Raw genomic sequence first — 13,105 nt, 5'->3', positions numbered from 1 at the left:
TATGGTATCAGAGCAACCACTCAGTATACGGGCATTCTACCCAAATTATCCATGTGCCTACATGTGAAGGGGAGCGTTAAGGAATAGTCTCACATGGATTAGTGAGATAAAATATATTGAGTTTATTAGTTGACAGAAAAGGTTTTTTGGGATAGGACCTTCGACCCAATATACCATGCTCCAAGGAAGGAATTCTAACTTTGAAGAATTAATCTTTATATTACTAAATTTCTGGCGTAAGCCCTATATCTTATTAAAAGAAAGAGGAGTCAAATTTATATTGATTGATTTGTCGATCAAACAAAACAATTAAAAGAAATATATTATCATTTTTTTCCGCTACAAGAAAATAAAATAACGAAAAAACTATTTTCAATTTGACTAATTTTTTATTTAAAATTTTATTAGATCATGTATTTTTTTATTTTTTTTGCATTTGTACCTCCGTAGGAAACTATAGGAAAATTATTTATAATATTTGTATTAATTTATATTATTATTTTTATATAAATAATATAAAAAACGATGATCAAGTAATATTTTAGTATTATTTATTTATTTATTTTCATAATCTTGAATGAATCCAGTTGTCTCTCCCATCCTTGAGTATGTTTATTCTGTCAAGAACTGGGAATGCTGGTAATTAATTATCAGGTGAATCAATGCATTTCTAATTCATTCTTGAATCAGAGTTAAGAGAAAAGATTGATCCAGAAAACAATACTGGTTAAACAAATGAAACACCATGGCGTTTTTCATTTTTATCACACAGCAAGCATTTGATATAAGCAAACGGATGCTACTCATTCACCATTGTTGGAACTTCTGTAGGAAGTCAAGCTACTTCCATTTCACAAATTGAGAGAGATGATTAATTCAAGAGAGGGAGGGTTTACTTCCATTTAAGATCTCCAGCGAGGAGGAGATCGTCTTCCAAGTCTTCGTAGGCAACCATGTGGCCAGGGACGGCGTTGGTCATGTCGAGGTCGGCGTCTGAAGCAACACCCATGTCGCCGTACACGTCGGTAAACATCTGCTGGAGGGCCTTGGCCAGACTTTGGTAGCTGGCGTGCTTGTGAAGGCTGATCCGGTGGCAGATTGTCCGGCCTTCCAGCACGACCGTCACCGGCGGCACCACCGACGATGTCAGCTCCTCGTCCATTCCCGGGAAATTGAGAACACTCCGGCAATTATACATCCCTTGGAAAGAAGACGGAGAAGGCACCACGCCTAGGAAACAGGTGTGCATGGTGGGAGTTGGTGCTCTGTTGATCCAGGCTTCTTGGTGGATGCTGAAGGTGTTCATCGCTGCGCTTCTGGAGAAGATAAGACCAACCTGCGTTTCCCAAAAGATTTGTTCTCTTCTCGTTTAATGTTTCCTGGCTATAAATACTCAAGCACAAATGTCCGAAGCGTCAGTGCCCTGTCTGCAACTGCTCTAACACTGCTTTCATTTTCTCTTTCTGATGCCATTTATTAGTGGCATTCACTGCGTTTTCAGAGACTAGAAAAAAGTGGGAGCGATCCGTTCGACCAAGGAGCAAACAGACGTGAGAAGTAAGAAACCCAAATGCTCAGAGAGTAAACGACGGTCACAACCACTAGGAAGAAGATATAAATAAACAAACAACCGCTGAAGAACACTTCCACAACGGAGGTGCCACTACCTAATTAATTAGCAAAAACAATAGAGATACAGCAAAATCCAGATTCCGAATTTGAATGGGAGGAAGCAGAAGACAAAAGAGGAAGAAGAAGAAAGGAGAAAAAGTTGTCTGAGGGGTTTGTGATCTCTCTCTCCCATCTCCGTCTTCATGAACCTTGGAATGAATTTTCCTTTAATTCTTAGATTGTTTACGTCAATAGACATTGTTAAAGCTTGAAGACTTCTCTAATGAACTTTCATTTTTCTTCATGAGATTGTGTTTGGTTGGATTTTCCTTGCTCCTCGGTAGTTTTAGTGGATTAGTAACTGAAATAGATGAATGGCAAGCTTGAACCAACTAATGGACAAATCAATACAAATTTCAGTTTTTGTGAAATAGGTTAGGAACTGAAATAGATAAATGGCAAGTTTGTAATCTCAAGTCTCCAGAAAGGTGGGAGCTCAAAGGATAGGAATCAGTACTTGGACTGCCATTTAAACAAACAAGTCACTAGCTACTGGTTCAGTCTTCGCCTTCATCAAGGCAGACCCTTTGATCTTATGTGGATGTTGGGTAGTTTTGTACAAGACCCAGGAGGCGTTCTAGAAAACAAAACAGAAACAGGCCACTTCCAACATTCAATAACATAGGCAATGGATCACACTTTCGTTGCCCGAAAATCGAAATTAAAATATATTAGAGACACAGGATGTAAACTTCCGAGTCTATAAGATTCAGTTCTCCGTGAAAAACCCCAAAGAATCATCCCATTAATATCCTTCAATTTTTTTAGAGGGTTGGGCTCCATCTGCCTCTATCACAACATTCCAAATGTTTAGCAGTGGAATTATGAAACACTGAAACCAGCACTGCTTCCTCAACACTTGGGAGCAACTTGGCATACATCACACCCTGTGAAGTCAAGCCACATGGTTTAGTAAAAATGCGTTGAACCGAGCAAGGGACTTAAAAATACCAAGCTCCACGAATCACCTGTCTCAGTCATCAAAATCACCAGCATGCTCCAACAAGTAATTCACAGCCAACTCTTCATTCTTGTCACATGCTAGGAATGCTTCTATAACAAGAGCTCTATCGAATCCCATGGCTTCAAGCTATACAACAGATATCACACTTAAGGAAAGAAAAAAAAAACAAAAACAAAAACAAAAACAGAAACACTCAAGGAAAGAAGCAATGCCTACTCGTTCAATGGCTTCCTGCTCAGCTGGTGTCACATTGATGGCATGGGGCATCTCCTGGTCCTGCTCAGCTTGGTCAAACAAATCCCTGGAAGAAAAGCTTGCCAAATCAGAAATGCCCTAGTAGATAGAAAAATAATAATGATATAACTATGGGAAGCAGACTTATGCCGACTTATGCCGCCCTATTAAATTAAATTGACAAATATAAGTGAAAGCACCGCACAAAACTCATGTGGGGGGGGGGGGGGGGGGGGCGGCGATGGGATGACATGACAAAAAATTCCTATTAGAAGTCTAAAATAAGATAAAACAAGGAACTCGGTCAGAAAATAAAAATCTGCCTCCCATAAGTTTGGAAGGACAGAAATCTGAATGATATCCTTACAGGCAGCAGAATATTAGTATTTTTTTCTACAAATAGTGCAATAATTACATGAATAGCTGTAAAAGCAAACTGTACATCTACAGCAAACATTTGGAAGTATGAAAAGAGGAATAGTAGTTGATAAGAGAGGAGGGACTCGGAATGTAAATGGATAACAAAATGAAGGAGACAGTCAAACACCATAATAACATGTTCACCATAGACTTCTTGTTGGATTGAACTCAATTCCATCCCAACATGCCTAACCACTTAGAAGATATATTGTTCAATCATATAACTCGATGTGGATCTTTTCGCACTCAACACTCCTCAAGTCTAGGCTTATGCATAACGGACCAGAGATGTGGGCACCTACTCATAATAGAACAAAGAACATAGACTTCCATTTCATGGAGTCTACAATATATACGACTCCTAACTTATGGAATCCACAACAGACAGATAGCTTGGGGAGTACAAATTGGGTCTCAACCCATGCACACATCCTGCTCTAGTACCACTATTTGACTAAATCCAGTTCCATCATAAAATAACCGGAGGCTTATTGATCAATTTTTATAACACATTAACTTTTCTTCCAATTTCTCAAAGCGGGACTTTTTCCCACTCAACACTTTGCATGTCACTAAACAGTCAATAAAGAAGTTTGGCCCATATTATTCCCAAAGACGGTCATACTACCCATAAAAATGAAATGTGATCTTTGAAGAGCAGAGCTAGATTCTTTGTTCTTTATACTAGTGGAAGCACATGGCCCAGCTGGCCTGTTTGTTATGTCGAATGGATATAATTTACATTTTTGTTTTTTTTGAGAGGGGCGTGGCACGATTCGAACTCGCGACCTGACGCACCTGATGTAAAGAGAATACCACTAGACCAAACGGCCTTAGGTCTAAGGATGTCTGATGTCAACTAGAGTCCTCCACTCTACCAACTGAGCTAAGGTCGGCTCGTTTTGGATATACTTTACATTGATCTCCGAAACAAGAAAACTGACAATACAGAGAGCTTCAGCTGTCATTTCATCAAGCATAAGGAATTTCACTACATCAATGCTTAATAGAGGTACCTGACACACTATATCATATAACTGTGCAATTTTAAGTGCTCACCCTTCAGCACCTTCCACAGGTTCATTTAACAAGTGAAGAAACTCTGCATGATGTTCCTGAATTAAATTCAGCAGTTGAGGATTTTGCTTGCTTAGCTCCTGAAGCATTGGCTGTGTCAGAAAGTGGTTCCCACAGTCAACTCCAGACACCTTATATAGTTTCACAATAAATACAACAAAATTAGGAGTTGCATACCTGTAGTATTTGGGGATTTGCTTGAACCATTGACCGCAAATTTTGGAACTAGAAGACAGAAGAAAGAGTATCAAAACCAGTAACAATCACAGATAAAAGGTAACAAATAGCTGCTGTGCCCAATGCAAAACCCTATATAATTACAGAGTTTGAGATCTAAAAGCCATATGAGTTATTTATGCAAATGAGAAAGAGATTTATAACCATTTAATAGTTATATCGCACGAATGGAGTGAAGAAATGATTTCAATACTAGAGCAACAAGACACACTTGAAAACTTTTTTTTTTTTTTTTTTTTTACTTAAAGACTTGAATCTGAGGATTTTTTAAGACTTAAGACCAAGAAAAAGCATAAAACAGGAGATATGCTCATAAGTTGCACAAATTTCAACAAAGCAGGGTATCCCAATCTGATGCTTTCACTCTCAAAGTTCTGCTGTAAGCCATACCCATCTGACATGAAACTAGACAGCAACTTTTCCATTCTAAAGAGGGTTGAAACACAATAAGAAGCAAAGCAATACAAATATTAAAAGTGCTAGCCCACACAGATTGATCCATTAATATCTGAGACAAAACCAGTAGTGGCTGGAAGTGCGTACAGATTTCGACTACATTAAGAGTTTACCGTTTAAAAAAAAAGAATGGAGAGATTTTACCTTTATATTACAAAACTTTTATTAGTAGAGGCTATGCTGTACAAAATCCCTTTGACAATTATTTGAATTTTTATGAGCACATACACCAATATTAATCGTATGTCAATCAGCTATATAAATCATTGCCTTCCATTCTTATCTATATTTTCTTCACTCCGCTGATGGATTAACCTTTTTCATGTCTTTAGGCACAACTTCCATCCACATTGTTTTCAAGCTTCTTCAACTTCTTACAGGTTCCATAAGCTACGATCTATAAATCTCGTTCAACTAGTATACCATCAAGTCACTATCTCAGTCAAATCTCCCTTATATCTCATGCTGTGGTGCCACTAACAGATGTTCTCTAACAAAATCATTCTAAGATTGTCTTTCCATGTTTAGCCATCCTAAGCTACTCTCTTGGTTACAGGTAACTAGTTTTTCTTGGATACACAAGTGCCAACAAGAAGACTTGCAAACTTGGACATATCGTACTCCGCTAGCAATTCGATATAACGTGCAAATATTTTTAATGAATCTAACGTTGGCAACAAGCAGAATGCATGCATAAAACCATGTAAGATCTCTAAAGGTCCTGAAACAATAAGACTTTGAAAAATCAAGTAATCAAAATTCAAATTCAGATTATGGTTACGATTTATAAGAAAACCAGGTCCTGCACAACTATTCAAATGCTTTATTTTATGGGTAAAATTATTGCAGCTGAGACAACCTATATCTGGCAAACCAATAACTTTCATGTTAAAGCAAAGATAAATAACTGCTGAGAGAGTGCAAAAAGAATAGAGTAGAAGAAGAGTTAAGATGCAATTATCTTGCATCATATAACTGAAAGGGTACACACCTGTTCATTGTTTCTAAGAAAATCAAGGGACCCAGCTCCCTCCCCAGTGCCTAGATTAGAAGCACCCTAGAAGAATATGAAAGTTGTTTCATGATATAATAATAGAAATATAACACAAAGAACTAAATAAAGAGATGAAAATTGGTGAAGTTAAACAAAGAAAGCCAAGTTACACCTGTGGAAATAGATTCAAAGGAGAAGAATTTGGTAAGCCAGGGAGAGGTGCCGTGCCAGTCATGGCATTAGCACTTTGGTCAGAGGGTAAATTACCAGCAGTTGGAACAGCAACTTCCGCTGATGGTGGGATACCCTGCAGTAGAAATATAAATGGTTAGCCCCTCAAAGCTGCATACAAGCTAAAACTTACAAGGACTTAAATAAAGAACAAATTCAAACATACAGAATATAGATACTCCACAGCACGCTCTGGATTGTTGTAAGCAGCACGAAGTGCACGCAAAACTGTTTCATGGTCCCAGGTCCCACCACCCATATCTATTAGTTGCTGAATGGTTTGCTCAAGATTATTGCCAGCTACAAGGTTTGATGCAGCTTGACCATAAGCACCGGATAAGCCTCTGCCCGTATACACATATAAATCACATCATAAAATCTTAATAAGAAGGAACCACACACAAGATGAACAATCATTGAAGGAATGGAAACAGAGTGACATCCATAACTCTTATTTTGAAAAACATCCATAACTCTTATTTTGAAAAACATCCATAGCTCTTACTGGCAGAATCCAATTCTGAACGGGTTAATTTGAGGTTAACAAACATCTACCAGTTTTAAGGGTGGGGGTTGCAGTTGTGCAGGATGGAGTAAGTGAAGAACCACTGACTTGCTTCTTCATATGAATATTTTAAACCTACTAAGATCATGCGTTTACTCAAATAATTGATAAACAATATACAATAATGAACTACTTACTCTGATTTTGGTCTGTCAGAGCTTGTTGTAGTATTGCTCAATGTAGCCCTGAAACAAGGAATCCCATCAGCTATATGAATGATCTTGTAATAACTACTGGAAGGAAGACAAGGAGGCAACATACAGTGCTTCTGTTGAAGTCCCTTTAGGAGGAGCAGGAACAGAAATAGGAGCAGGAACAGAAATAGGAGCAGTTGTAGAGAGCTGCATAAATGAAGATATCAATTAGAACTTAAAGAAGTCTCTACAAAGCAGTTTGGAAAAGAATTCAATGCCCAGTAAGCACTTGAACAATGATATACCAAGAAAAATCACCTGTGAAGATGAAGTGCCAGTTGTACCTGAGGATTTGCTCTGGCACCAGAACAATGTCAATATTATGAACAACCATAATCATAGTTATCAAGGTAATACATAAGAAAGATATTAGTAGGAATAATAATATGACGATATACACTAAAAGCATGAAATACATGAGCAGTCAAAAACCTTTAATACGAAACCGAAAGATCCCATACTAGAACTACAGAATCACTATCACATTCATGGTAACTTCTAATGAACCTAATACTGCTTGATAATATTATGATCACAATGACCATATGTTGTTTTAAGTTAAGGATGAACCTTATCATGCCTAAATCAGCTGATGCCAAATACAATCAAACTTTGCCTAAATAATTTCAGTGATCGTCTTGTGGTTCCAATTCCAGCACAATCAAATTCCAACTAAGAGATCTCACATTACCAAGCAAAAGGAATTTTATGTCACGTTCTTAAGAATGCATTTATAGTTCTCTTAAACCTAACCAATGTCCAATAAAAACTCAACCACTTAAAAGAATATTAGCAGACAAAGGTAAATTAGTCACAATGTAATGGACTCAAGGTACCCGTGTAGATCTGGCCATGCTAGGGAAAATTCAATGAGAAAGCCTAGAACATCACGATCCACTGCGATGAGGTCTATCAAAAAAAACTTTTAGCACCAAGTGCAGGGACAATGACAGAGCATCAACTAGAAACTCCTAGAAAACTGCTAAGTACAATTCCTATTCTTCTGTGCAAATCTTGACGATTCCATCAGCTGCTTCAGATGGTCCACATGTTTCTCAAAGTTCACGATAAGCTGCTAACCATCATATGGTAATCTCCATATACCATGCTCTCATGTCTTAAAAATCAGAAATTTTTCCCTTATTATATGTAAAGACACCTCTGCCAATCTTTAAGTTACCATCTATATTAGCATTTGCTGGTCTGCAGCCTGTATTTCTATTTTATGAGTGTTGCATTACGCAAAATAGTGGATCTTCAGCAGAATCTGAGAAACAAAAGTGTTCCACCAATGCAGTAAGCCAGAAAGATTCAAAACAGTAGCATCGACAGTTCCACAAAATTAAAATCAATTCATATATTTCCATGGTACACGGCACATTGAGCTTTTTTTTGCTCCACAAGCAATCTTAGATTGTGGATCCTCTGGGCGAGATGAACAAATACACAAAATCGGGAACAGTGCCTGTATGAGCCAAGCATAGTGCAAGAAAAACAACATGCTACAAATTCCTGGCAAAAATTCACATTATTCTCTACAGGAATATATATATATATATTAACAACCTACTCGTTAAGACCTCCATGACAACAAGAAAACTCAGATTGAATGAAAGCATGTAATTTAACCAATGGATCTTAGCAAAAGGAACAGTAAGTAAGTAGATAGTGCTAAGATAATTTTGTAGAAACATAAAAATAGATGGTAGATCACATACCTTGCTTAGCATAACCACAAGAAAGCCATCTTCACTGACTTTATTTTCCTCCAATGTAGTTTCATCTTTCAAAACCTTCCCATTATGAATCAATAGCTGCTGCCCACAAGGATAGCAGTCTTTTCCTTGCACCTCTTCTATATTCTTCTTCACAGCCATAACCTACGAATGAAGTAACTTCAAGGATTGGCACAATAAAAAAGATGTGTACTAATGCTGAGAGCAATTGTTTTCAAAGAGCTTTAGATGACGGGTAAGAGCAAAAAAAAATATTGAGAATGGAACTGAAATATTGATAGGATAACATCTCAGATTTTCTTTTTTCTTTTTTATTTGTTTATTTTCCAATTATCAGTGATCTTGAGGTCAGACCCCTCTCTTCTGATCGTTTTGGATCTTTCTTACCTTCAAGAACAAGTGTTATGTCCATAAACAACTTGTGGCACAGAAAAGCATACCATCCTCCAGAAACAAACCCCATACCCTCCCCTTGCCTTTTTGAAACCCCAAGCCACAGAAATACAAAAAGAGAGGACAACTATGTCATGCAAGCTTATGTTAACTATAAGAGGGCCCTCTTATGATTAACACTCAACAGCAATTTGTGCATCCACTACCTATACCCCACAAGAAAAAGGGTTGGAATCTGGAAACATCATCCCGAGATGGGAACAGGGGGTGAAGTCTGATGATCAACCTCAGAGAGACTTCTGTTTGTGATTGTGGCAACCAAGTTCCAAACAAAAGTGAAACTCAAACAACATTAAGGACTATTTAGCCTTTTTGGTATAAGGGCCAATTAACTCGAATTGATCAGAACGTCTCTAACCACAATAAATTTGAACATTCCATCATAAAAAGGTCCATCCCCTTGAACAATCCCTCTCCAAAAAATTCCTAGACAAAGGTTAAAGAATTAATATGAGAGCCTATTACATAATTGATACTCCATTAAATTTGATAACAGAGAATCTTTTGCCACTGGAAAGAAGGATACGCCTAAAAAGTGTTTGTAAATGCAACCTCCCGATGAAGAAGCACATAGATTATATCAATGGGGCACGTTGACCCTGCCCTGACCTATCAATAAACATGGCAAATTGTTTCAACTTGCTAACATGCATCCCAATTCACCCATTGTGTCAATTAACTTACTGAATTTCTATTCAACTAGCTTCTTTAAATGAGACACACTAAAGATTTGCACAACTGAAACCATGTGAAATATACTCAAATAATAGGCATGATCAAAATTTAAAACAATATATGTACCCATATATTATGTATACAACAACTACAGGCCCCTAAGTCGCATTGCCTGAACCATAAAGAGCATTTTACTTTTTTTCATAATAAGTTTCGAGGATAAGAGATAGTCATAAAGAAGCTTGATAGGAACCCAGGTCAGAAAATAAGGTGGCCCCAGCGAATTCTGTTATCAAATAAATTAAAACTGTTACCGGGACCTTAACAAATCGGTATGACATTTAGATATGAACAGCACAATTGAATGGGAGGATCTAGAGAACAAAGATATAACCCTATAAATAGATGCTCTCCAGAAGCTTTGAAGAAAGAAGACAAAAATAAAGTTCTGTAGCTTCCATTTTCGTTGAGTAAGAGTAATGAAATTCTTTCTATCAAATTTTTAGTGCAAAATCTTCAGCAGAGCATTTACAAAATGCAACAGAGCACAATCTTATCCAAGAGTCCATGGAAAAACAGTCAGCATGCATCCCCATTTTCGAAGTTCAACAGCCAATGCTGGCTGCATCAAAAGAACCTGAACAGACCAAGGAAGAACAAATTTGTATTGAAGAGACAAAGGAGAACACAGGAAGGGGTAATGTTAACCAAATGGGGCCTCACATTCCCAGCGGATGCACAGTGGCAGCACAGAAGAAGCTTGCCTCAGATCCAATGTCATAAACCTTAATCTTGGTGACGGTCTCTTCATGGTGGCTGTCATTGTTAAGTATGGTGTTAGACACAGGTGTATGATTTCCTGTGTATGATACGAAGAAGCTTGTTTCAGCAACCAAGAGGATGTTGAAACATGAAGAAAATAAGGTGGAGAAAAAGAAGAAGAGGAAAAGAAGGTCGCGTTTAAAAGCCTTGGCAAGGTGAAGACGGTTGAAAAAGTAGTGGTCACTGACAGAATCATCAATTCACAATGCTGTTTAATTCGTTCTCTTCCCATTACTTTAGCTGACCCTCACTATCCTCCATGACCACTTCTCAATTAAACTCATGCTTGTGCTGAGAGGACATCGCACACTTCAAGGGGAATGAAATAATAGGGAGCCAGTACAGTAGATCAGCTGGCTCCCAATGGGTTTTGTTATCAACTGCATTGAGCTGTTATCTGCAATCTTAACAGAATGGCACGATGTTTAGACATTGATAACACAACCGAATGGAAGGCACAACAGAACCAACATATAACTTTATTGATAAATGTTCTTCCGAATCCTTGAGGGAATAAAAAATATTGCAAGTTTTGTAACTCTCGTTTTTCTTTCTGCTATTCCCATTTCTATTTCGATTTCACAAGAAAAGCAACTTTTGATGTCAAATCGAGACCAGTCTGGTGTGGTTAGGAGGAAATGCAGTAGTGAAAGAGTTGAGCTGTTAGAACCTGCATAATCCACACGACCTTGCTCTCTTTCCCTCTCTTGTAATATCAAAACTCCACCCAGAATTCAAATGACGTACTCACTTTAACAATTACTCGCAGGGAAAAGGTTACATGAGGAATTACCTCAATAGCTGTGCCCTGATTTAACATCTACTCTAGAAGTATTGTTTCATTTCAGCATGCCGGTGAACCATCCAACAGCACAAAAAAAAACTTAGCAGAAGCAAATGAACGTGAATGAAAAGTAAATAAAGTACTCACAGTATCATTAGGCTGAACGCGTATTTCAAAATGACTGCCTTTAAGCGTCTTCACCGTGAGCTTCATGGCCACAACCAGAAAAAAAAAAAAAAAGCGACAAAGCTCTTTCTATCAAGACGACACTGAAAAGACCGAACCTAGGGAATCGACTTCAGCGAAGAAACGGTCTAATGCGAGACAATAACACAAAAACTTGTAAAAAGTGTAAAACCAGAAAAAGACCGACCCTAGGGAATCGATTTCAGCGAAGAAACGGTCGAATGCGAGACAATAACACAAAACCCTAACCAAAAACCCTGTAAAAAGTGTAAAACCAGAAGAAAAAAAAAAAGAGAAACGGACCGTCGCGCTAAAGAATATCTGAGAATCGTCGATTAGTGCTGGCGGTCTCTGTCAGAAATCAGAACTTCCCGAGCAAATGTGGGCCCATGATAAAATCAAACCCTTCTAGATTTTGCCACGTATTACCCATAGCATGAAGGGACAGGATCTCTCAGCGCGACTGAGACATGGCGTCTCAATTTGTTTAACGGTATTTTTCTTGCTCTTTATAAAAAAATAAGAAAATTCGGCTTAATCTAAAGAATTATTTTCAAAGTTTAGATGAAATCAACTTTTATTAGTAAATATGTTTCATTTATGCAAAATTTAAATTGCATAAATTAATATTCTCTGTGGCAAATAATAGAAGATTTGGGGAAAAAAGTAGAGAGAGAGAAAAAAAAAGATTTTTTTTTTCTTATGTTTGGATGCCTATGGAAAATAAGAGAAAAAATGGAAGAGAAATATATGTGAAAAATATATATATTTTAATTTTTTGATAATTAAAATTTTCTCTCCAAGTACCTTTTTTTCCCCTTTCTTCTCAATTTTCATCATTTTGTGAGATAAATTTCATTAACAAAGAGAGTGATTTTCTCTCTGAATGTGTTTGGAACACAAAAAACAAATAGAAAATAGAACGAATAAAAAAAAATTATTTTCTCTTGTGTTGGATGCCGATGACAAATTAAGAGAGAAAATATAAGAGAAATGTAATTTATTTTGTTTGGAAACACATGAAAAATGAAAAATAAAATAAACTTAATAATTTTGATGATTAAAATTTTTAACTTTTCCTCCATTTTTTTTGTGGGTTTAGCAAATTGCCCCCTAATGGATTTGCTAATCCGTGGACTAGAAAACAATAAAAAAAATATACTAGAATGAATTACACCCGCATTACTTAATTCATTAGATTAAGGTATTAATGTGGAATGAATTCCACTTATTTTGAATCACGTTACTTCACTCAAGCAAAAAAGGGGGAATCCATATTCGGACCTCTTTTCCGAATCATTCACATGAAGGGCGCGCGGGACAAATCTATATTTCCACGTATGAAAATCCTGGAAAAATACGAGTATAGTCCCATTTCATTGTCAGAGTATTGATATATTTTTTAT

General features: G+C 37.1%; 2 protein-coding genes across 4 annotated transcripts; both read right to left on the bottom strand.

Annotated features, from left to right (window-relative positions):
* Positions 1–892: 892 nt before the first annotated feature.
* On the bottom strand, positions 893–1,306 carry LOC137950207 (auxin-responsive protein IAA33-like). Its single transcript, XM_068796596.1, has one exon. The coding sequence runs from the start codon at positions 1,304–1,306 to the stop codon at positions 893–895; it is 414 nt and encodes a 137-aa protein (XP_068652697.1).
* Positions 1,307–2,102: 796 nt separating this feature from the next.
* Positions 2,103–12,026, bottom strand: LOC137949860 (ubiquitin receptor RAD23b-like). Of its 3 annotated transcripts, none has more exons than XM_068796073.1 (13): positions 11,661–12,026; positions 8,762–8,923; positions 7,302–7,340; positions 7,111–7,190; positions 6,987–7,034; positions 6,451–6,628; positions 6,226–6,360; positions 6,051–6,116; positions 4,544–4,591; positions 4,349–4,446; positions 2,852–2,936; positions 2,640–2,761; positions 2,103–2,558 (listed from the first exon to the last, which is right to left on the bottom strand). In XM_068796073.1, the coding sequence occupies exons 1-12, from the start codon at positions 11,724–11,726 to the stop codon at positions 2,645–2,647; spliced, it is 1,122 nt and encodes a 373-aa protein (XP_068652174.1). In that variant the 5' UTR covers positions 11,727–12,026; the 3' UTR covers positions 2,103–2,558; positions 2,640–2,644. The 3 variants fall into 3 exon arrangements, with proteins under 3 accessions (XP_068652174.1, XP_068652173.1, XP_068652175.1); XM_068796072.1 differs by having other exon boundaries at positions 4,349–4,458; positions 11,661–12,025; XM_068796074.1 differs by having other exon boundaries at positions 4,349–4,458; positions 8,762–8,938; positions 11,661–11,708.
* Between the last annotated feature and the right edge of the window lie 1,079 nt (positions 12,027–13,105).

The sequence above is a fragment of the Aristolochia californica genome, unplaced genomic scaffold (genome assembly GCF_029961685.1).
Source record: "Aristolochia californica isolate CCGP_79_NKW_82.1479 unplaced genomic scaffold, dmAriCali1.0.hap1 SCAF_14, whole genome shotgun sequence".
NCBI classification, from domain to species: Eukaryota; Viridiplantae; Streptophyta; class Magnoliopsida; order Piperales; family Aristolochiaceae; genus Aristolochia; species Aristolochia californica.
Note: the sequence above shows the minus strand (reverse complement) of the source record. Positions and strands in the feature narration are given on the sequence as shown.